Raw genomic sequence first — 19,320 nt, 5'->3', positions numbered from 1 at the left:
ATAAAGGTCCAACAGCGACGAACGTGAGAGTCCTCTGTCACGGTGCGGGGGGGTCGTTAGATGCCTCCCCCCCTCCCCCCCGATATCTGCCCTAGAGCGCCTCGCACACCCCACGGCAGAGCCCCGGGCTGCTGCCCCCGTCACCACAGAGAGACACACACGCAGGGGCGGAGACGCAGGCCCAGGGCCAGGGCGGGCGCTTTATTGGTGGCTGCGGTGGGAGTCAGCGCGGCTGGGGCGGCGCCGGAGGCTGGGGCCCCCCGTCCTGGGCCAGCTGGGCCTGCAGGGAGCTGAGCCGGGCGTGGAGGGGGTCCAGGCCGGGGGGCTTCTCCCTGCAGGGGGGCAGAAGGAGACGACAGGGTCCTGGGACTCCCCGAAAGCCTTTGCCAAGGGGCCGCCCCTGGGTAGGAGGGAAGCTCCCACCCGGGTCTGGTAAACTGAGTCAAAGTGGAGGACTCAAGGGTGGGTTAGCAGCCGAGTCGTGCAGGGAACAAACCGGCAGAGGAAAACAGGATCCCGACCAGCCGTACAAACCCCTGGGGGCTGCAGGAGCTGCTCCCGCTCAAGGCAGCGGGGGGCCAAAAACCCCACCCGAGCGCAGGCCCTGGGGTGGAGAATCTGACTCGGGTGCTGTTATTTACCCCCTCACCGGACACAAGAAACCAGGGGTCCCCCAAGGCCAGTGCCAGGCAGCGGGTTTAAAACAAACCGGGGGACGTATTTTTTCGCCCGACGCGCCGTTAACCTGGGGAACTCCCTGCCAGGGGATGTTGAGACCAAAACGGTAACTGGGCTCAGGAATGAATGAGATCGCGGGGGTGGGTCTGTCAAAGCCTATTAGCCAGGAGGGACAGGGAGGCAGCCCCATGCTCGGGGGTCCCCAAACCTCGGGAGCTGGGAGCCGGCGACGGGATTAATTGCATCTGGGCCTGGCCGCTTTCGGCAGGCAGGTCACTGGGCTAGACGGGCCATTGGTCTGACCCGGTAAAGGCGGGATGGGGAAGATCAGAGGTGGTGCTCGGATGTGGGGCTTTCCTCTCCCCTGCCCCCCAGCTGACCCACAGCCCTGGGGTCACCCCACACATACAGGGGCGAGGGTGGCAGAGTGACCCCGGTTCCTCCAAGCCCTAGATTCCAGTGTCGGGTAGTTCCACTGGCCCATCTGCCCCAGTGTGGGGGGGGGCGTTACTCACTGGGGGCTGAGCCGCACCCGCTCCACGTAGGTCTTGGCTCTCAGGGCTTCGTCCTGGGCCAGGCGCAGGTTGGAGCTCAGGGTCTCCGCTCGTGCGTGGGTCTCCAACGCGTCCTGCTCCAGCTCCTGCCCCGGGGGTGCGGGGGGAAGAGACCTCGTTACATTGGGGAGAATGGAGGGCATGGGGGGCAGCGTGGAGGCACTGGGAGGCCCCCCCGTGTGGGACAGGGGAACTGGGTGGAGCGGGGGGAGGCAGCTGTGGGGCAGGGGAGCTGTGCGGTAGCATGGGGGGGCCCTGGCTGTGGGGCAGGGGAGCTGTGCGGTACCATGGGGGGGGCCTGGCTGTGGGGCAGCGTGGGGGGGGGGTCTCGCTGCAGCACCCCCCTCTCCTGTCGTGGGGGGGGGCTTGGGGCCCTGAGAGACGCCTGGGGCCCCACATCCTCCCCCCGCCCCTTACCCGGATCTTTGTCTGCAGGCGCTGGCAGGCGGGGCAGGGGGTCGGGGGGAGCCCGCAGTGCCTCAGCTCCTCCAGCAGGGGCGTCACCGCGCGCTCCACCATCTGCCCCAGGCTCTGGGCGCTGACGCAGCCCTGGCTGGGGGGGGGGGGGGACAGGTCACAGAAAATGCAGGGCATTGCCCCTCCCCCCAGCCCTGCCGGTGCCCCTCACTCCCCCCCCAGCCCCTGCCAGCCCAGCCCCGGGCTCCCTACCCCGCCCCCCCACTGCGCCCTGCCGGTGCCCCTCACTCCCGACCCGGAGCCCCTTCCTTCCCCCAGCTGCTGGTACCTGGCACAGCTGGGGGGGGGCCGGTCGTGCAGCTCCAGGGCCCCGAGTCTCCGCAGCTGATTGGCCACGTCCTCCAGCAGCGGCTTGACCTGCCGCAGCCCCTCGAGCTCGGGACGGAGCTGGCTCAGGGCCTGGGCCGTGCGAGTCGCCCTGCCGGGGAGCGGGACTGCCTGAGTCTGCTGCCCGCCTGCACCCGCTGCCGCCTGCCTGAGTCTGCCGCCCGCCTGCGCCCACTGCCGCCCGCCTGAGTCTGCCGCCCGCCTGCGCCCACTACCGCCCGCCCGGGGGGGGGAGCTAGGGCCTGCGGGGAGGGTATGGCACAGGGGGAGGTGCCCTGGCATGTGGGTGGGGACGAGGGGGGTGCCCTGGGGGGAAGGAGGTGGGGCGGCAGCGCCCTGGGGGGGGACCTACGTACGTGCTGAAGGCTTCGTCCAGCCGGCCCTGCAGCTCCTGGTGCCCCTGTTCCCACTGGGCCCCCAGCCGCTCGATCGTCCGCAGCACGGCCCCCTGCCTGGGGAGAGGGATCGGGGGCTGGGCTGGCAGAGGCCCCCCACAGCCGCCCACCAGCCCCCTATCTGGGGAGAGGAATATGGGGGGCTGGGCTGGCAGGGCCCCCTGCCTGGGGAGAGGGGTCGGGGGGTTGGTGCCCCCCCCAGTCACCTGCAGCCCCCTGCCTGGGGAGAGGGATCGGGGGCTGGGCTGGCAGGGCCCCCCCACAGCCACCCGCCAGGCCCCTGCCTGGGGAGAGGGGTCAGCCCACAGCCCCATGCCTGGGCTGGGAGTATAAGGATGCCCCCAACCCACAACCTGGTCCCCTCCCCCAACTCCCCACCACCCCCAATCACCCCACATGACCCTGGCCTGACTCCCCATCCCCCTCCCCTCACCTGGATTCCTCCAGCGCAGAGCCCGGCTCCCTGCCCTGCACCCCCTGTGGGGTGCCAACGAGGTCTGTGGGGCTGCCCCCCGCCGTGTCCTGGCTGGGTTTGGCGATCTCTGAGGCCGCGCGCTGCTCCGGCTCCTGCCCGCCGAGCTCCCCGCCCTGCGCCTGCTGCTGCAGCGTCCGCAGCTTCTCCTGGGGGCAGGGCTGTGAGCTTCCCCGCAGCAGTGTCCCCAGCCAGGGACCCCGGTGCTGCGAGCTTCCCCGCAGCAGTGCCCCCAGCCGGGGACCACCGGTGCTGCGAGCTTCCCCGCAGCAGTGCCCCCAGCCGGGGACCCTGGTGCTGCGAGCTTCCCCGCAGCAGTGCCCCCAGCCGGGGATCCTGGTGCTGCGAGCTTCCCCGCAGCAGTGCCCCAGCCGGGGACCCTGGTGCTGCGAGCTTCCCCGCAGCAGTGCCCCAGCTTAAGACCCGGGTGCTGTGAGCTTCTCCCCAGCAGTGCCCCAGCCAGAGACACTGGTGCTGCAAGCTTCCCCGCAGCAGTGTCCCCAACCGGGGACCCAGGCGCTGTGAGCTTCCTCCCAGTAGTGCTCCCAGCTGGGGACCCAAGCGCTGCGAGCTTCCCCCCAGCAGTGCCCACAGTCAGTGATCCCAGTGCTGAGAACTTTTCCACAGCAGTGCCCCCGCTGGGGACCCTGGCGCTGTGAGCTTCTCGCAGCAGTGCCCCCGCTGGGACCCTGGCACTGCGAGCTTCCTGCAGCAGTGTCCCCGCTGGGACCCTGGCGCTGCGAGCTTCCCGCAGCAGTGCCCCAGCCTGCTGCGAGCTTCCCCCCAGCAGTGCCCGCTCCCCCATGCTCTCACCTCCAGCAGGACGGAGCTTTTCTTGAGCGCGTTGGTCTTGATCTCGGCATCTTCCACCGACTGGCTGACCTTATGGCAACTCTCCTGTGTTGTGGGGGGGAAGGGGGTTAGCAACCCGGGGAGCTGGGTACCCCCCCTCCGGCGTGGGGCCCCCCTCACCTGGAGCTGGGTGCAGTATTTCTCCAGGTCCTCGGCCTCCCTCCGCCGGCGCTCCAGGTTGTCACACAGCATCGAGCACTCGCTCTGCGGGGGGGGGGGGCAGAGTGGGGGGTGAGCAGGGGGAGGGTCCATTACCCCCCCAGGAGGGACCCTCTGACTCGGGGAGGGGGCAGACAGACCTGGAGGCTCTGAACCCGCCGGTTGACCCGGGACGCCCGCTCCTTGAGGCTGGTGACGGAGTCCTTGGCGCGCACCAGACCGCTGTTCACCATGTCCTGTAGGGGGAGATGGGGGGGTCAGGGGGGGTCAGGGGGGACCCCCGGCACAGAATTCCCCCCTCCCCGGGACCCAAGGAGCAAATTCTACCATCCCCTGTATAGTGCAAGGTCGGGAGGGGGGGGGAATGTGTGTCCTGCCAGGATTGGTCCCTATGGGGGTGGGGGGTTCCCAGGTGGGAGGGGGCTCCCTGTAGAAGTCAGTGTTAATCCCTAGGGGGGAGGGACCCCATGGGGGCTGGTGGGGGGCTGGAAGGGCGTGACCGGGGGGGTTTCCTGATGGGGGAGGTCTTGGGGGGCTCTTTTCACATGGGCGGGTCGGTGTCCCCAGGCAGGGTCCCAGGGGGCAGGGTGAGAAGGTCTCACCAGCGGGGTGGGAGGGGTTGATGTCCCCAGGTGGGGTCCCTGGGGCAGTGGAGGTCTCACCAGTGGGGTCGGGGGGTCGGTGTCCCCAGGCAGAGAGTCCTTGGGGCAGTGAGGGTCTGACCAGTGGGGTTGGGGGGTTGGTGTCCCCAGGGCGGTAGGGGTCTCACCAGCGGGGTGGGAGGGGTTGATGTCCCCAGGTGGGGTCCCTCGGGCAGTGGAGGTCTCACCAGTGGGGTTGGGGGGTCGGTGTCCCCAGGCAGAGAGTCCTTGGGGCAGTGAGGGTCTGACCAGTGGGGTTGGGGGGTCGGTGTCCCCAGGGCGGTGGGGGTCTCACCAGCGGGGTGGGAGGGGTTGATGTCCCAAAGTGGGGTCCCTGGGGCAGTGGAGGTCTCACCAATGGGGTCAGGGAGTCGGTGTCCCCAGGGCGATGGGGGTCTCACCAGTGGGGTCAGGGGGTCGGTGTCCCCAGGCAGAGAGTCCTTGGGGTAGCGAGGGTCTGACCAGTGGGGTTGGGGGGTCGGTGTCCCCAGGGCAGTGGGGGTCTCACCAGTGGGGTGGGGGGGTCTGTGTCATCCTCAGACCAAGCAGGGTCCCCGGAGGGCAGGGGGGGGCTGAGGGGGGCGGCCCCCCGCCCGGCCCCGTCGTCCGTGGACTCAGAGTCGTCACCCGTCAGGTTCAGCAGCGAGACGTTGGTGCAGGCGGAGGAGCGCTTCAGGTTCAGGTGGCCGGGGGGGGCCTCGCTGGCTGGGGGGGGCTCCACCCTGCGGGGTGGGGGGCAGGGGTCAGCCACACGAGCCCCCCAGCTGCCTTCTCCTCTCCCCCCCAGCCCAGCCAGTGCCACCCCCACCCCGGCCCTGCCAGCCCCAGCACCCCCCGGGCCTGACCCATGGAAGGACACGGCTTTCTTCTTCTTGGGGAAGGGCTTGGGGCCGGCTTTGCCCAGCAGGTCCCGGGTGCTCTGGGCTCGGGTCTCCGCCCCAGAGGGGGGGTCTCCGGCTTCGTTGATTTCCTTCGACTGCCAGATGGTTTTCACCACCACGTTGGCCATGGTCCGAACCGGGCCGGGCCCCTGGGGGCTCCTCCGGTGAGGGCCGGGGCCTCGTGCCAAGGGCAGGTGGCTGGTGCAAGGGGAGTTCACTAGAGCAAGGGGCTGGAGCTTGGGGTGGGGGGGCTGGTGCCAGCCCCTCGTGCGAAGGGCTCTCTCCACGACTGCGCCCGGCTGCTCCCTGTGACCTCACAAGTGCCACATGACATTGCCCCCCCCCCCGGCAGAGTTCTGTGAGGTCACTGGGGCTCTTCAAGGGGAAGGGGCTGGCGGGTGTGTCATAGCACCCGTTCTGCTGCGAGGTGAGAGCTGCGTCCGAAGCAGGGGGACGGGTGGGGGACGGTTGCTGCCAAAGGACCCGATCCCACAGTTGGTAGGGGTGGGGCCAAGGTCAGAGGGGAAATAGAACCCAGGAGTCCCGGATCCCTGCCCCCCCTGCTCTAACCACTAGACCCCACTCCCCTCCCAGAGCCAGGGAAAGAACACAGGAGTCCTGGCTCCCTTCCCCCCCCCTGCTCTAACCACTAGACCCCACTCCCCTCCCAGAGCCAGGGAAAGAACCCAGGAGTCCTGGCTCCCTGCCCCCCCCCCGCTCTAACCACTAGACCCCACTCCCCTCCCAGAGCCAGGGAAAGAACCCAGGAGTCCGCTGTGTCTGCACCCGGAGGCTGGGCTTGCGGTTAGGGCTCCTGGCTAGGCCTGGGCTGATCTGAGATCGCGTGCCCGCTAGCTGGGCCTCAGTTTCCCTGTTTGCGGAATGCAGCATTGTGCTCCCGAGGGTGCTGCGGGAGGCCAGGGAGGGCACTAGCTTTGGAATAGCATTTGGAAGGCCCGGAGCCAGACACCGCCCTCCCCCCAGGGTGTCACTCTTTCTCCTGGGTCAGCCCCACGGCTTCACCCGCCCCTTGAGCTGGATCCCTGGGCCTGCAGCACCATCGCGGGGAGCAACGCGCCCCTCCCCCAGCTGGCATCCGGGTGGGTTTGTCAGCTGACTGGACCCAGTGCTGGAAAGCCTTGGTCAGCCCAGAGAACAGACAGTAACAGCCCGGTCGGCCCAGAGCCCCACGCCCTGGCCCCTCACTGCCCCTCGGCCTGGGTGCCCCAGCTCGGCAAAGCAGGGGTGCAGGTATCACAGTCCCGGCCACTAGGGTTTTCTCATTGACACGAGGCCCAAGCCCCAGCCCCAGCCAGGAGCCGCCCACCGCCCGGCCCCTGGGCCTCTGCGCAGAGCCGCCTACCCCCAGGTAACCCGGCAGCACATGGGGGGAAACTGAGGCACACATAGGCTTCCTGGAAGAGAGTGAATGGCTGCTGCGGGTGGGGCAGGGAGGGCGGTGAGGGGAGGGGGAAGGGGTGGCGGGAGCCCAGGGGCAGCGATTGGGCAACCAGAGGGCGGCACCTTCCAGCCCAGCGGCCGCCGCAGAGCCACGCGGAGGAGAAAAGGGGAAGCAAAACTAGGAGACCAGAACGGTGGAGAGGGATGGGCCCCACTAGCCCTGAATAGTTGGGGCCAGAACCCAGGAGTCTGGGCTCCCAGCCACACCCCTAACCACTAGCCCCCCCTTCCCCTGCCAGAGAACCCAGGGGTCCGGGCTCCCAGCCCCACCCTGCCCCCCCTTCTCCTGCCAGAGAACCCAGGAGTCCGGGCTCCCAGCCACACCCTTCCCCTGCCAGGGAACCCAGGGGTCCGGGCTCCCAGCCCCACCCCTCACCACTAGCCCCCCCTTCCCCTGCCAGAGAACCCAGGGGTCCGGGCTCCCAGCCCCACCCCTCACCACTAGCCCCCCTTCTCCTGCCAGAGAACCCAGGGGTCCGGGCTCCCAGCCACACCCTTCCCCTGCCAGAGAACCCAGGGGTCCGGGCTCCCAGCCACACCCTTCCCCTGCCAGAGAACCCAGGGGTCCGGGCTCCCAGCCCCACCCCTCACCACTAGCCCCCCTTCTCCTGCCAGAGAACCCAGGGGTCCGGGCTCCCAGCCACACCCTTCCCCTGCCAGAGAACCCAGGGGTCCGGGCTCCCAGCCCCACCCCTCACCACTAGCCCCCCTTCTCCTGCCAGAGAACCCAGGGGTCCGGGCTCCCAGCCACACCCTTCCCCTGCCAGAGAACCCAGGGGTCCGGGCTCCCAGCCCCACCCCTCACCACTAGCCCCCCCTTCCCCTGCCAGAGAACCCAGGGGTCCGGGCTCCCAGCCCCACCCTGCCCCCCCTTCTCCTGCCAGAGAACCCAGGGGTCCGGGCTCCCAGCCCCACCCTGCCCCCCCTTCCCCTGCCAGAGAACCCAGGAGTCCGGGCTCCCAGCCTCGCCCCCCCCCCCCCGAGAACCCAGGGGTCCGGGCACCCCGCCCCCCACACTAGCCCCCATCCCCTGCCAGAGAACCCAAGAGTCCGGGCTCCCAGCCCCGCCCCCTCCCCGATGGCTCACTAGTCCCGCCCCCCTGGAACTGCAGGCCCCATTCCACCAATCCCCTTCCGCCGTCGGGTCGTGGCCCCGTCCCCTCTCAGCCTATCAGCTTGCGGGATCGCAGGCTCAGCCAATGCGAGAAGGGTAGGGGCGGGGTTGTACCTTGCTCGACAGGGGAAGCTGTTCAATGAGTGCGGCTGGTGGGCGGGACATAGCGGTGAGCGACAGGGGCGGTGCTACGGAGCAGGATGTAGGGGCGGCCTCCGGAGCGTTTAGCAAGGACAACGGGCACTTGGAGGAGGGCGCTGAGGAGCCGGCCAATGGGAGCGGTGTATGGGCGTGCCCGGCCGTGACCGATAGCGGGTCTGTCCAATGGGCGCTGACAGCTGGGAGGGCCGGCTCTGAGTGGTTGCCGGCAGTCCAATGGGCGCGATGCGTGGGCGGGAATCGTCCTGAGGGATAGTGGGTCTGTCCAATGGCCGCGGTGCGTGGGCGGGACTGATCCTGAGGGATAGTGGGTCTGTCCAATGGGCGCGGTGCGTGGGCGGGACTCGTCCTGAGGGATAGCGTGTCAGTCCAATGGCCGCGGTACATGGGCGTGGCTGGTTCCGAGGGACAGTGGGTCTGTCCAATGGGCGTGGGTTCAGTTGTAAGCGGCGGGCACGGCGGCCAATGGCGGGCGGTGCCGTGGGCGGGCGGTGCTGGGCCGGGCCCGGAGCAGCCGGAGGAGCCGTCGCGGAGGGAAGCGGGTCCCGCAGGCGCCGCGATGCCGGCCGTGTCCAAGGGGGACGGGATGCGGGGCCTGGCGGTCTTCATCTCCGACATCCGCAACTGTGAGCGGGGGGGTCAGGGGGTGTCATGGGGGAGGGGACAGCGGGGGGAGGGGGGTGTCGGGGTGTCATGGGGGAGGGGACAGCGGGGGGAGGGGGTGTCGGGGTGTCAGGGGGGAGGGGACAGCGGGGGGAGGGGGGTGTCGGGGTGTCAGGGGGGAGGGGACAGCGGGGGGAGGGGGGTGTCGGGGTGTCATGGGGGAGGGGACAGCGGGGGGAGGGGGGGGTCGGGGTGTCATGGGGGAGGGGACAGCGGGGGGAGGGGGGTGTCGGGGTGTCAGGGGGAGGGGACAGCGGGGGGAGGGGGGTGTCGGGGTTTCAGGGGGGAGGGGACAGCGGGGTGAGGGGGGTGTCGGGGTGTCAGGGGGGAGGGGACAGCGGGGGGAGGGGGTGTTGGGGTGTCATGAGGGAGGGGACAGCGGGGGAGGGGGTGTTGGGGTGTCATGGGGGAGGGGACAGTGGGAGAGGGGGTGTTGGGGTGTCATGGGGGAGGGGACAGTGGGGGAGGGGTGTTGGGGTGTCATGGGGGAGGGGACAGCGGGGGAGGGGCAGGGGGTGTTGGGGTGTTGGGGGGGAGAGGGTGTTGGGGTGTCATGGGGGAGGGGGTGTTGGGGTGTCATGGGGATGGGTGGGGGAGGGGACAGCAGTGGGAGGGGGAGGAATGAGGTGAGATGGGGAGGGGCTGGGGAAGGGAGACCACAGCAGGGAGGGGGAAATGGGGTGTAATGGGGGGAGGGGGGCCAGCACAGGGGGGCTGAGTAGGGTGGGGGGACGGGAGTAAAGGAGGGAGAGGGCAGGGTGGGGGCCAGGGACTGGGGCAGATGGGGGAGTCATGGAGGGCTCTGGAGGGAGGAGTTGGGGGCTTGCGGATAGACCAGTGGTGGGGCCCAAGTGCAGGGAAGGATGAGACTGGGGCTGTCAAGGGGGGAGGGGAAGGGGCCGTGGGGAGGGGGCTCAGGATGGGGGCAGTGTGAGTGGGGGGGGCGGGGGGAATTGGGGAGCCCACAAGGGGTGTGGGGAGACCAGGGGAGCTGAGGTGGGGGGGGATCAGGAGAGAGGGGAGATCGAGGTAGTGAGGGCCCCCTGAGCAGGGAGGCACTGGGGGGCTGTAAGGGGAGGGGAAGGAGGGGGACTGTTGGGGGGAGAGGCAGGGTGACGTGGGGGCCGGGTGGAGTTGGGGAGGAGGTTGGGGTCCATGGACAGGGAAGGGGCAGACACTGGAGTGTGGGGCAGGGAGGGGGGAATGGGGAGAAGAGAGAGCGTATGGGGTGGGTCTGACAGGAGGGGCGGGGGGGATGGAGCTGACGGGGGAGGCAGGACCCACGTGGGGGGTTGAGAAGGGGGACGGGGCCCTGGGGATTGAGGCAGAATGGACGGGCAGCTGGCAGGGGTTATGGGGAGGGGCTGTTGGGGGGGCGTTTTGGAGCCTGGCATGGGGGCAGAGCCTGCTGCTGTCCCCCCCAGAGAAGGAACAGCAGCCTGGGGCTGTGGCTATTGATGAGTATCAGGGGAGCCTGGGGGGCTCTGGAGGGGCTCCAGAGGGGCTGCGTTGCCGGGCGAGGGGCTGGGGGGGGCTGGGCCGTCTCTCGGGCCGTTGAAGAGGAGTTTCCTGTTGCCCGCGTGGCTGGGGAATGTGGCTGCAGCTGACACCCCCCCTGTCCCAAGGGGCCCCGTCTGCCCAGCCCAACACCCCACCCCCCCGAGACCAGCTGTTTACGAGGCCTCTGGCTTGGAGCTCACACGCCACATGTGTGAACGCCCCCTTCCCAGGACAGGGGGGCTCCGGAGCTGGGCCCACCCGAGTCCATCTAGCCGGGTGTCCCGGCCCCGGGCAGCACTGGGGTAACCCCCAAGGCACCATCTTTCCTCCCCGTCCCACCCCCTCGTGCCTGGCATTGGCTGCTTCGTCTCGGGCTACAAAGAAGCAGCGCTGAGGACTGGCCAGTGGCAGTGAGTTCCCCAGGCCAACCCCACGCTGGGTTTGGAAGGCTCCAGCCGGCTGCCCTCCATCCTGGACAGTCACAGATCCACAGGGTCCGGGCTACGCCCCAACTTTGGGTCAGCCTCAGGGGGGCACCCGTCAGTGCCAGAGCCCCAGGGTCCCGCTCTGCCTGCAGGGCCGTCACTGAGCCCCTGGGTGCCAGCCCCCCATGGCTCCCGGGACCTCTGCCCAGCGGCTCTGACCGAGCCAGCCGCCTGGCAGAGCCTGGTCTCCTCTGCGGGTGCCCAGCTCGGGGGTGCAGGGGTGCCCAGTGCCACTCTGCCAGGCGCCTGGGCACGGTGCAGGGAGCCAGGGCCCTCCCCCTCTGCCTGCCTGTCCGTCCCACCGGTGAGCTGCCATCTGTCTCCCAAAGCCAGTCCCAGCCACCCGACCCCTCAGGGCCCGTTCTCCCCCACCCTGCGCTGAGCTTCTGTCCTCAGCTGCTGCCTGTCCCGCCGGTCCTGGGGGCTCCCGCAGCCTGGCCGGCCCCTCCACCAAAATGGGTCGGTGTCAGCCGGTCCCACCCACCCCACCCGGCTCTGGCTCCTGTCCTGGCTCTTGCTTGGCCCCTAGAGCAGCTGCTTAACCCTTTCCCACCCGTGGGGTAGCCATGCACAGCGTGGAGGGAAACTGAGGCAATCGCAGGCATCCTAAAAACCTTACAGAAAATTCAGGGGTGTATCCAGGACCCCACAGCCCTGCCAGCCTCAGCTCCTGGGGTATAACCCACCCCCATGCCCCACTCAAGAGGTGGCCGCATCTCAGCACCGGGCTGTATAACGAGCCCCCCGAGTCTTTCCCAGAGCTCCTATAGGAAAGTCTGGGGATTGTGGACTGAGAGAAGGTGGGGAGGAGAGATGGCTGACGGGGCTGGATGGTGACTGGCCTTAAACTTCTGGCGGGGGGCAGGGGGCGTTAACCCCAAGAAGGGAGGGGAGATGGCAGGGGAAATATTGGGGCTGTTAGGAACCTAGTTAAACAGCAGCGCAGAGCCTGGGACATGGGGCATCACGTATCCGGCCCCAGGGCAGGGACTGGCTGGCTTGAAGGGGGGCGGGGAATGGGGCACGGGGCCTGTCCCCTCTAGGGGGTGCCGACTCCCATCCGGCCCCAGGGTGGGGACTGGCTGGCTCAGGGGGGCAGGGAATGGGACACCGGGGGCCTGTCTTTCCCCCCTGAGTCTGTCTGTCCTTGGTGCATCTATTTCAGGTAAAAGCAAAGAGGCCGAAATCAAGAGGATCAACAAGGAGCTGGCGAACATCCGCTCCAAGTTCAAGGGTGAGCGCGGCCCCCGCCGGGGTGGCCACGTGGAGCTCTGCTGTGGGGGGTGGGACGGGGGGGACGACACCTTGGGCTGTTTCCTTCCCCTCAGCCCCTCCCCTGCCCAGGACAGCCTCCCTTATTCTCCCCCACCTCCACCGGGGATGTCCCTCCCCCCTCCAGCCACTTTACCCTGAACCTACCCCTGTGACCCCCCAGGGATGATACCTCCCTACCCTGCCTCTGTCCCTGCTTGGCCCCTCCCGGCTCTGCTTCTCCCCACCGCAGCCCCCGGCTCCCTCCCTGGCGTGTCAGTGACCCTTCTCCCTCGGGCGCCCCCCAGGGGACAAGGCCCTGGACGGCTACAGCAAGAAGAAATACGTGTGCAAACTGCTCTTCATCTTCCTGCTGGGCCATGACATTGACTTCGGGCACATGGAGGCCGTCAACGCTGAGCTCCAACAAGTACACGGAGAAGCAGATTGTGAGTGTGGGTGGAGCTGGGGGTGCAAGTGAGAGGAGCTGCGGTGGGGGACGGCCCTGGAAGCCTGGGGGGTGGAGTGCGAAGGGTGCTGCTGAGGTGGGGGTGGAGGGAGGGGTGGGGCTGGGAAGGGCAGAGGTGGGGATGGGGCTAGGGAGGGAGGGCGAAGCTGGGGAGGGAAAGACGGGGGAGGGAAAAAGTGGACTTGAAAGGGGAGCTAGGGATGGAGGAGGGGGAGCTGGGGAGGGAAGGGAAGAGTGGGGCTTGGGGAGGGGGCGGAGCTGGGAGGGAAGGGAAGAGTGGGGCTTGGGGAGGGGGCGGAGCTTGGAGGGATGGTAGGGCTGGGGAGGGGGCGGAGCGGGGAGGGATGGTAGGGATTGGGGAGGGGGCGGAGCTGGGAGGGATGGTAGGGCTTGGGGAGGGGGCGGGGCTGGGAGGGATGGGTGGGGCTTGGGGAGGGGGCGGAGCTGGGAGGGATGGGTGGGCTTGGGGAGGGGGCGGAGCGGGGAGGGATGGGTGGGCTTGGGGAGGGGGCGGGGCTGGGAGGGATGGTAGGGCTTGGGGAGGGGGCGGGGCTGGGAGGGATGGTAGGGCTTGGGGAGGGGGCGGGGCTGGGAGGGATGGGTGGGGCTTGGGGAGGGGGCGGAGCTCATGTTCCTACTACAGTAACAGGGGGCTGAGGTCTGATTTCTGCGGGGGCCCCGGCGCCCTGGCGTCACCTGCTCCCCCCATCCCCCCCAGGGTTACCTGTTCATCTCGGTGCTGGTGAACTCCAACAGCGAGCTGATCCGCCTCATCAACAACGCCATCAAGAACGACCTGGCGAGCCGCAACCCCACCTTCATGTGCCTGGCGCTGCACTGCATCGCCAACGTGGGCAGCCGCGAGATGGCCGAGGCCTTCGCCTCCGAGGTGCCCCGCGTCCTGGTGGCCGGGTGAGCGGGGGGCCCTCGCTGGGGGGAAGGGGAGGGGAACCTCCTGCCCATCTGACCCTGCCCCTCCCCACAGCGACACCATGGACAGCGTCAAGCAGAGTGCGGCCCTCTGCCTCCTGCGTCTCTACAAGACCTCGCCCGACCTGGTGCCCATGGGCGAGTGGACGTCCCGCGTGGTGCACCTGCTCAACGACCAGCACATGGTACGTCCCGCCCTGACTGCCCTGCCCATCACCAGCACATGGTACGTTCCGCCACAACTGCCCCCCCAATGACCAGCACATGGTACATTCTGCCCCCCCCAACAATGTCCACCACCAGCACATGGTATGTCCCACCTCAACTGCTCGCCTAATGACCAGCACATGGTCCATTCTGCCGTGTCCCCAATGATCAGCACATGGTTTGTCCTCTCGCAACCATCCCCCCCCACCCCAGCAATGACCCATGGTATGCCCCGCCCCCAATGATCGGCATGATGCATCCTGCCCCATCCTCCTCTGCTCGACCATCTGCACATGGTACGTCCTGTCCCAACCGCCCTGCCCATCACCAGCACATGGTATCTCCCATCCCACCCTCTAAGGACCATCACATGGTACGTTTCGCCCCAACTTCCCATGCAGTTATCCCCCAATGACCAGCACATGGTACATCCCACCCAATTGCCCCCCCCTAACCAGTGCATGGTACATCCTGCCTCCCCGCCCTCTTTAAGCACTGCCACAACCCCCCCACCCCAATAAGCACTTGGTACGCCCCGCCATCCCAGGACCCCTATTGCCCCCCCAGTGGTCTGACCCCCTTCCCCCCCCGCAGGGTGTGGTCACGGCCGCCGTCAGCCTCATCACCTGCCTCTGCAAGAAGAACCCCGACGACTTCAAGACGTGCGTCTCCCTGGCCGTGTCCAGGCTGAGCCGGGTGAGCGGGGCCGGACGCCTGGGTTCCACCCTGGCTCGGGGGGTGAGGGAGGGGCCGGACGCCTGGGTTCCACCCTGGCTCGGGGGGTGAGGGAGGGGCCGGACGCCTGGGTTCCACCCTGGCTTGGGGCGTGGGAGAGGGGCCGGACGCCTGGGTTCCACCCTGGCTCGGGGTGCAGGGGAGGGGCCGGACGCCTGGGTTCCCTCCCCATCTCGGGGTGCGGGGGAGGGGCCGGACGCCTGGGTTCCCTCCCCAGTGCGGGCAGGGCAGCATTCGGGGTGGGGAGGGCCCATGGCTGGGGACTGACCCCTCACTGTGGCCCCTGCCCAGATCGTGTCGTCAGCCTCCACGGACCTGCAGGATTACACCTACTACTTCGTGCCGGCCCCATGGCTCTCCGTGAAACTCCTGCGCCTGCTGCAGTGCTACCCCCCGCCAGGTAGGGGGCACGACTCCCCACCCCCGCAGAGCCTCAGGAGAAAGCAGGTGGGGGGGAGAAGCCAGGACGCCTGGGTTCTCTCCCCAGCTCTGGGAGGGGAGTGGGCTCTAGTGGTTAGAGGGCGGGGGGAAGCCAGGATGCCTGGGTTCTCTCCCCAGCTCTGGGAGGGGAGGGGAGTCTAGGGGTTAGAGCAGGGGGGGCTGGGTGCCAGGACACCTGGGTTCTCTCCCCAGCTCTGGGAGGGGAGGGGAGTCTAGGGGTTAGAGCAGGGGGGGCTGGGTGCCAGGACACCTGGGTTCTCTCCCCAGCTCTGGGAGGGAAGCAGGGTCTAGGGGTTAGGCCAGGGGCGGGGAGCCAGGACTCCGGGGGTCTCTCCGGGGTTGGTGTCTGGGCCCCACACTCCCACCCCCGTGCTCTGACCCTGCAGAGGACGCGGCGGTGAAGGGGCGGCTGGTCGAGTGCCTGGAGACCATCCTCAACAAGGCGCAGGAGCCCCCCAAGTCCAAGAAGGTTCAACATTCCAACGCGAAGAACGCCATCCTCTTCGAGGCCATCAGCCTCATCATCCACTACGACAGGTCAGCGCCCCCCAGCCCTGCCCCCCAGCCCCCCTCCCTTCCAGCCCTGCCCCAGGCTCCCCCGCAGCTGCCCCTCGCCGCTGACACCCCGGTGTCCCCGCAGCGAACCCAACCTGCTGGTGCGGGCCTGTAACCAGCTGGGCCAGTTCCTGCAGCACCGGGAGACCAACCTGCGGTACCTGGCGCTGGAGAGCATGTGCACCCTGGCCAGCTCCGAGTTCTCCCATGAGGCTGTCAAGACCCACATCGAGACGGTCATCAATGCCCTCAAGGTCGGGGGGGGGGGGGCTGGGGGCGGAGCTGGGCCCGGGCAGGGGCGGAGTCAGGAGGGACTCAGTGGGTGGGGCCCTGGGCGTGTCCCAGGAAGGGGAGGAGCCACAGGAGGGGTGGGGGGGAAAACAGGGGGTGCCCCGCCATTGCTGGGGCTCAGCGGGTGGGCTCCTGGGAATGTCCTAGGAGGGGGAGGAGCCAGGGCTGGGAGGGGGAAGGCCCGGGGTGCCCCCATGGGTGGCGCTGACCCCCCCCCCCGCCCCACAGACGGAGCGGGACGTCAGCGTGCGGCAGCGTGCGGCCGACCTGCTCTACGCCATGTGCGATCGCACCAACGCCAAGCAGATCGTGTCCGAGATGCTCAGCTACCTGGAGACGGCCGACTACTCCATCCGAGAGGAGATCGTGAGTGGGGCCTGATGCTGGGGCCTGGGGCTAGTGGTTAGAGCTGGTGGGGCTGGGAGCCAGGACTCCTGGGTTCTCTCCCTGGCTCTGGGAGGGGAGTGGGGTCTAGCAATTGGAGTGGGGGGCTGGGGCCGGATGCCTGGGTTCACTCTGGGAGGGTGGTGGGGTCTAGGGGTTAGAGCTGGGGGGCTGGGGCCAGATGCCTGGGTTGGCTCTGGGAGGGAAGTGGGGGGCTGGGTTCTCTCTGGGCTCTAGGAGGGGAGATGGGGTCTAGCGGTTAGAGCCGGGGGGCTGGGAGCCGGGGGGCTGGGTTCGCTCTGGGAGGGTGGTGGGGTCTAGCGGTTAGAGGCTGGGGGCTGGACGCCTGGGTTCGCTCTGGGAGGGGGGTGGGGTCTAGTGGTTAGAGCTGGGGGGCTGGGGCCGGATGCCTGGGTTGGCTCTGGGAGGGAAGTGGGGGGCTGGGTTCTCTCTGGGCTCTAGGAGGGGAGATGGGGTCTAGCGGTTAGAGCTGGGGGGCTGGGAGCCAGGGGGCTGGGATCGCTCTGGGAGGGTGGTGGGGTCTAGCGGTTAGAGCCGGGGGGCTGGGAGCCGGGGGGCTGGGTTCGCTCTGGGAGGGTGGTGGGGTCTAGCGGTTAGAGCTAGGGGGCTGCGGCCGGATGCCTGGGTTCGCTCTGGGAGGGTGGTGGGGTCTAGCGGTTAGAGCCGGGGGGCTGCGGCCGGATGCCTGGGTTCGCTCTGGGAAGGTGGTGGGGTCTAGCGGTTAGAGCCGGGGGGCTGCGGCCGGATGCCTGGGTTCGCTCTGGGAGGTTGGTGGGGTCTAGCGGTTAGAGCCGGGGGGCTGGAAGCCGGATGTCTGGGTTCTCTCTGGGAGGGTGGTGGGGTCTAGCGGTTAGAGCTGGGGGGCTGGGGCCGGATGCCTGGGTTCGCTCTGGGAGGGTGGTGGGGTCTAGCGGTTAGAGCCGGGGGGCTGGGAGCCGGGGCGCTGGGTTCGGTCTGGGAGGGTGGTGGGGTCTAGCAGTTAGAGCTGAGGGGCTGGGGCTGAATGCCTGGGTTCTCTCTGGGAGGGTGGTGGGGTCTAGCGGTTGGAGCGGGGGGCTGGGGCCGGACGCCTGGGTTCGCTCTGGGCGTGAGCCGGCCGGCGGGTGCCCCCAGGTGCTGAAGGTGGCGATCCTGGCGGAGAAGTACGCGGTGGATTACAGCTGGTACGTGGACACCATCCTCAACCTGATCCGCATCGCGGGCGACTACGTGAGCGAGGAGGTCTGGTACCGCGTCATCCAGATCGTCATCAACCGCGACGATGTCCAGGGCTACGCCGCCAAGACCGTCTTCGAGGTCAGCCTGGGGCGGGGGGAGGCAGGGCGCAGCTCCTGGGCGGGGGGGGGGGGGGAGGCGGGGCGCAGCACCGGGGCGGGGGGGCGGGGGGGGGCGGGGCCCACCTCCTGGGCGGGGGGCGGGGAGGCAGGGCGGGCTGGGGGAACGGGGGTAGGAGGGATGGGACGGTGCGGGAGGGCAGAGGTGCTGGGAAAGGGCGGGGGGCATTGGGGGATGGGGTGCTGAGGGCGGTGGGGGAGGGGCTGGGGGCAGGGCTGTAGGGGAGGTGGGGGGATGGGGCGCTGAGGGCGGTGGGGGAGGGGATGGAGGGAGGGCGGGGGGTGCTGGGGGCAGGGCTGTAGGGGAGGTGGGGGGATGGGGCGCTGAGGGCGGTGGGGGAGGAGATGGAGGGGGGGCGGTGGGGGCTGGGGGCAGGGCTGTGGGGGAGGTGGGGCGCTGAGGGCGGTGGGGGAGGGGATGGGGGCAGGGCTGGGGGGGAGGTGGGGGGATGGGGCGCTGGGGGAGGAGGGGGAGGGGATGGAGGGGGGGATGGGGGGACAGTACCCACCAGCTGCTGTACCCCTTGGCTCAGGCTCGCCCAGGACCCCCCGGTCCCTGCGTTGTCCGTCCCCCCCCCCCGCTCCCCTTTCCCCGCACTCAGGCGTCGCTCCCCAGCCCCCCTCCCTTTGCCGGTTCTGGCCCTTTGGGAGCTGCTGCCCCAGGCCGTGGGTCCCCCCAGCTTGGGCCCGCCTGACCCCTCCCCCTCTCCTCCCCCTCCCCAGGCCCTGCAGGCTCCCGCCTGCCACGAGAACATGGTGAAGGTCGGGGGCTACATCCTGGGGGAGTTCGGGAACCTCATCGCCGGAGACCCCCGCTCCAGGTACGGCCGGGGGGGGTCCTGTGGTGGGGGGAGGCCCTGGGGCTGGCGGGAGGAGCTGGGGGGGCTCTCGGGTGCCCCCCCAGCCCGTGCTGACCCCCCCCTCCCCGGTGCCCGCAGCCCCCTGGTGCAGTTCAACCTGCTGCACTCCAAGTTCCACCTGTGCAGCGTGGCCACCCGGGCCCTGCTCCTCTCCACCTACATCAAGTTCATCAACCTCTTCCCCGAGACCAAGGGCACCATCCAGGAGGTGCTGCGCTCCGACAGCCAGATCCGCAACGCCGACGTGGAGCTGCAGCAGCGGGCCGTGGAGTACCTGAAACTCAGCTCCATCGCCAGCACCGACGTCCTGGTGAGAGCGGGGGGGCGTCCGGCCCCGGGGCAGGGAGTGGGACACGGGGCCTGTCCCCTCCCGGGGGCGCAGGCCCTGATCCGGCCCCGGGGCAGGGAGTGGGACACGGGGCCTGTCCCCTCCCGGGGGCGCAGGCCCTGATCCGGCCCCAGGGCAGGGACTGGCTGGCTCGGGGGGGCAGGGAATGGGGCAGGGGCCTGTCCCCTCCAGGGGCGCCAGCCTGGACCTAGCCCCTCTCTCCCGCCAGGCGACGGTGCTGGAGGAGATGCCGCCCTTCCCGGAGCGCGAGTCGTCCATCCTGGCCAAGCTGAAGAAGAAGAAGGGGCCCGGGGCCGGCAGCGAGCTGGACGAGGGGAAGAAGGAGCCCGGGGCGGAGCTCAACGGGGGGGTGGAGCCCACGGCCAGCACCACCGTGAGTCCCCCGCAAGCCCCCCAAACCCGCCTTTCTCCTCTTGGCTCTGAGCATCAGCCGGGAGGCCCGGGGCCTCGGCCGGCCGTGGGGCGGGGGGGCAGCCGGGAGGCTTGGGGCCTCGGCCGGCCGTGGGGCGGGGGGGCAGCCGGGAGGCCCGGGGCCTCGGCCGGCCGTGGGGCGGGGGGCAGCCGGGTGGCCCGGGGCCTCGGCCGGCCGTGGGGCGGGGGGGCAGCCGGGAGGCCCGGGGCCTCGGCCGGCCGTGGGGCGGGGGGGCAGCCGGGAGGCCCGGGGCCTCGGCCGGC

The 19,320-nt window shown here is 69.6% G+C and overlaps 2 protein-coding genes across 2 annotated transcripts in view; one reads left to right on the top strand and one right to left on the bottom strand.

Moving 5' to 3' along the window:
- Window positions 1–190: 190 nt before the first annotated feature.
- Window positions 191–5,616, bottom strand: LOC123350426 (testis-specific serine kinase substrate-like). The gene is made up of 11 exons (XM_044989021.1): window positions 5,401–5,616; window positions 5,064–5,277; window positions 4,055–4,150; window positions 3,876–3,959; window positions 3,717–3,800; window positions 2,865–3,052; window positions 2,393–2,488; window positions 1,978–2,127; window positions 1,650–1,785; window positions 1,194–1,318; window positions 191–332 (listed from the first exon to the last, which is right to left on the bottom strand). The coding sequence occupies exons 1-11, from the start codon at window positions 5,562–5,564 to the stop codon at window positions 224–226; spliced, it is 1,446 nt and encodes a 481-aa protein (XP_044844956.1). The 5' UTR covers window positions 5,565–5,616; the 3' UTR covers window positions 191–223.
- Window positions 5,617–8,644: 3,028 nt separating this feature from the next.
- LOC123350026 (AP-2 complex subunit alpha-1-like) overlaps window positions 8,645–19,320 on the top strand; it is a 13,540-nt gene continuing 2,864 nt past the window's right edge. The window contains 15 exon segments of the mRNA XM_044988358.1: window positions 8,645–8,796; window positions 11,984–12,052; window positions 12,378–12,483; window positions 12,485–12,518; window positions 13,257–13,450; window positions 13,524–13,653; window positions 14,270–14,371; window positions 14,702–14,810; window positions 15,238–15,388; window positions 15,492–15,660; window positions 15,926–16,063; window positions 17,216–17,398; window positions 18,160–18,257; window positions 18,375–18,606; window positions 18,854–19,082. Of these exon segments, the coding sequence (XP_044844293.1) occupies window positions 8,730–8,796; window positions 11,984–12,052; window positions 12,378–12,483; window positions 12,485–12,518; window positions 13,257–13,450; window positions 13,524–13,653; window positions 14,270–14,371; window positions 14,702–14,810; window positions 15,238–15,388; window positions 15,492–15,660; window positions 15,926–16,063; window positions 17,216–17,398; window positions 18,160–18,257; window positions 18,375–18,606; window positions 18,854–19,082 (2,011 nt within the window). The 5' untranslated portion in view covers window positions 8,645–8,729.

This window comes from Mauremys mutica, chromosome 15 (genome assembly GCF_020497125.1).
Source record: "Mauremys mutica isolate MM-2020 ecotype Southern chromosome 15, ASM2049712v1, whole genome shotgun sequence".
NCBI lineage: Eukaryota > Metazoa > Chordata > Testudines > Geoemydidae > Mauremys > Mauremys mutica.
This window is presented reverse-complemented; position numbering and strand designations above follow the sequence as displayed.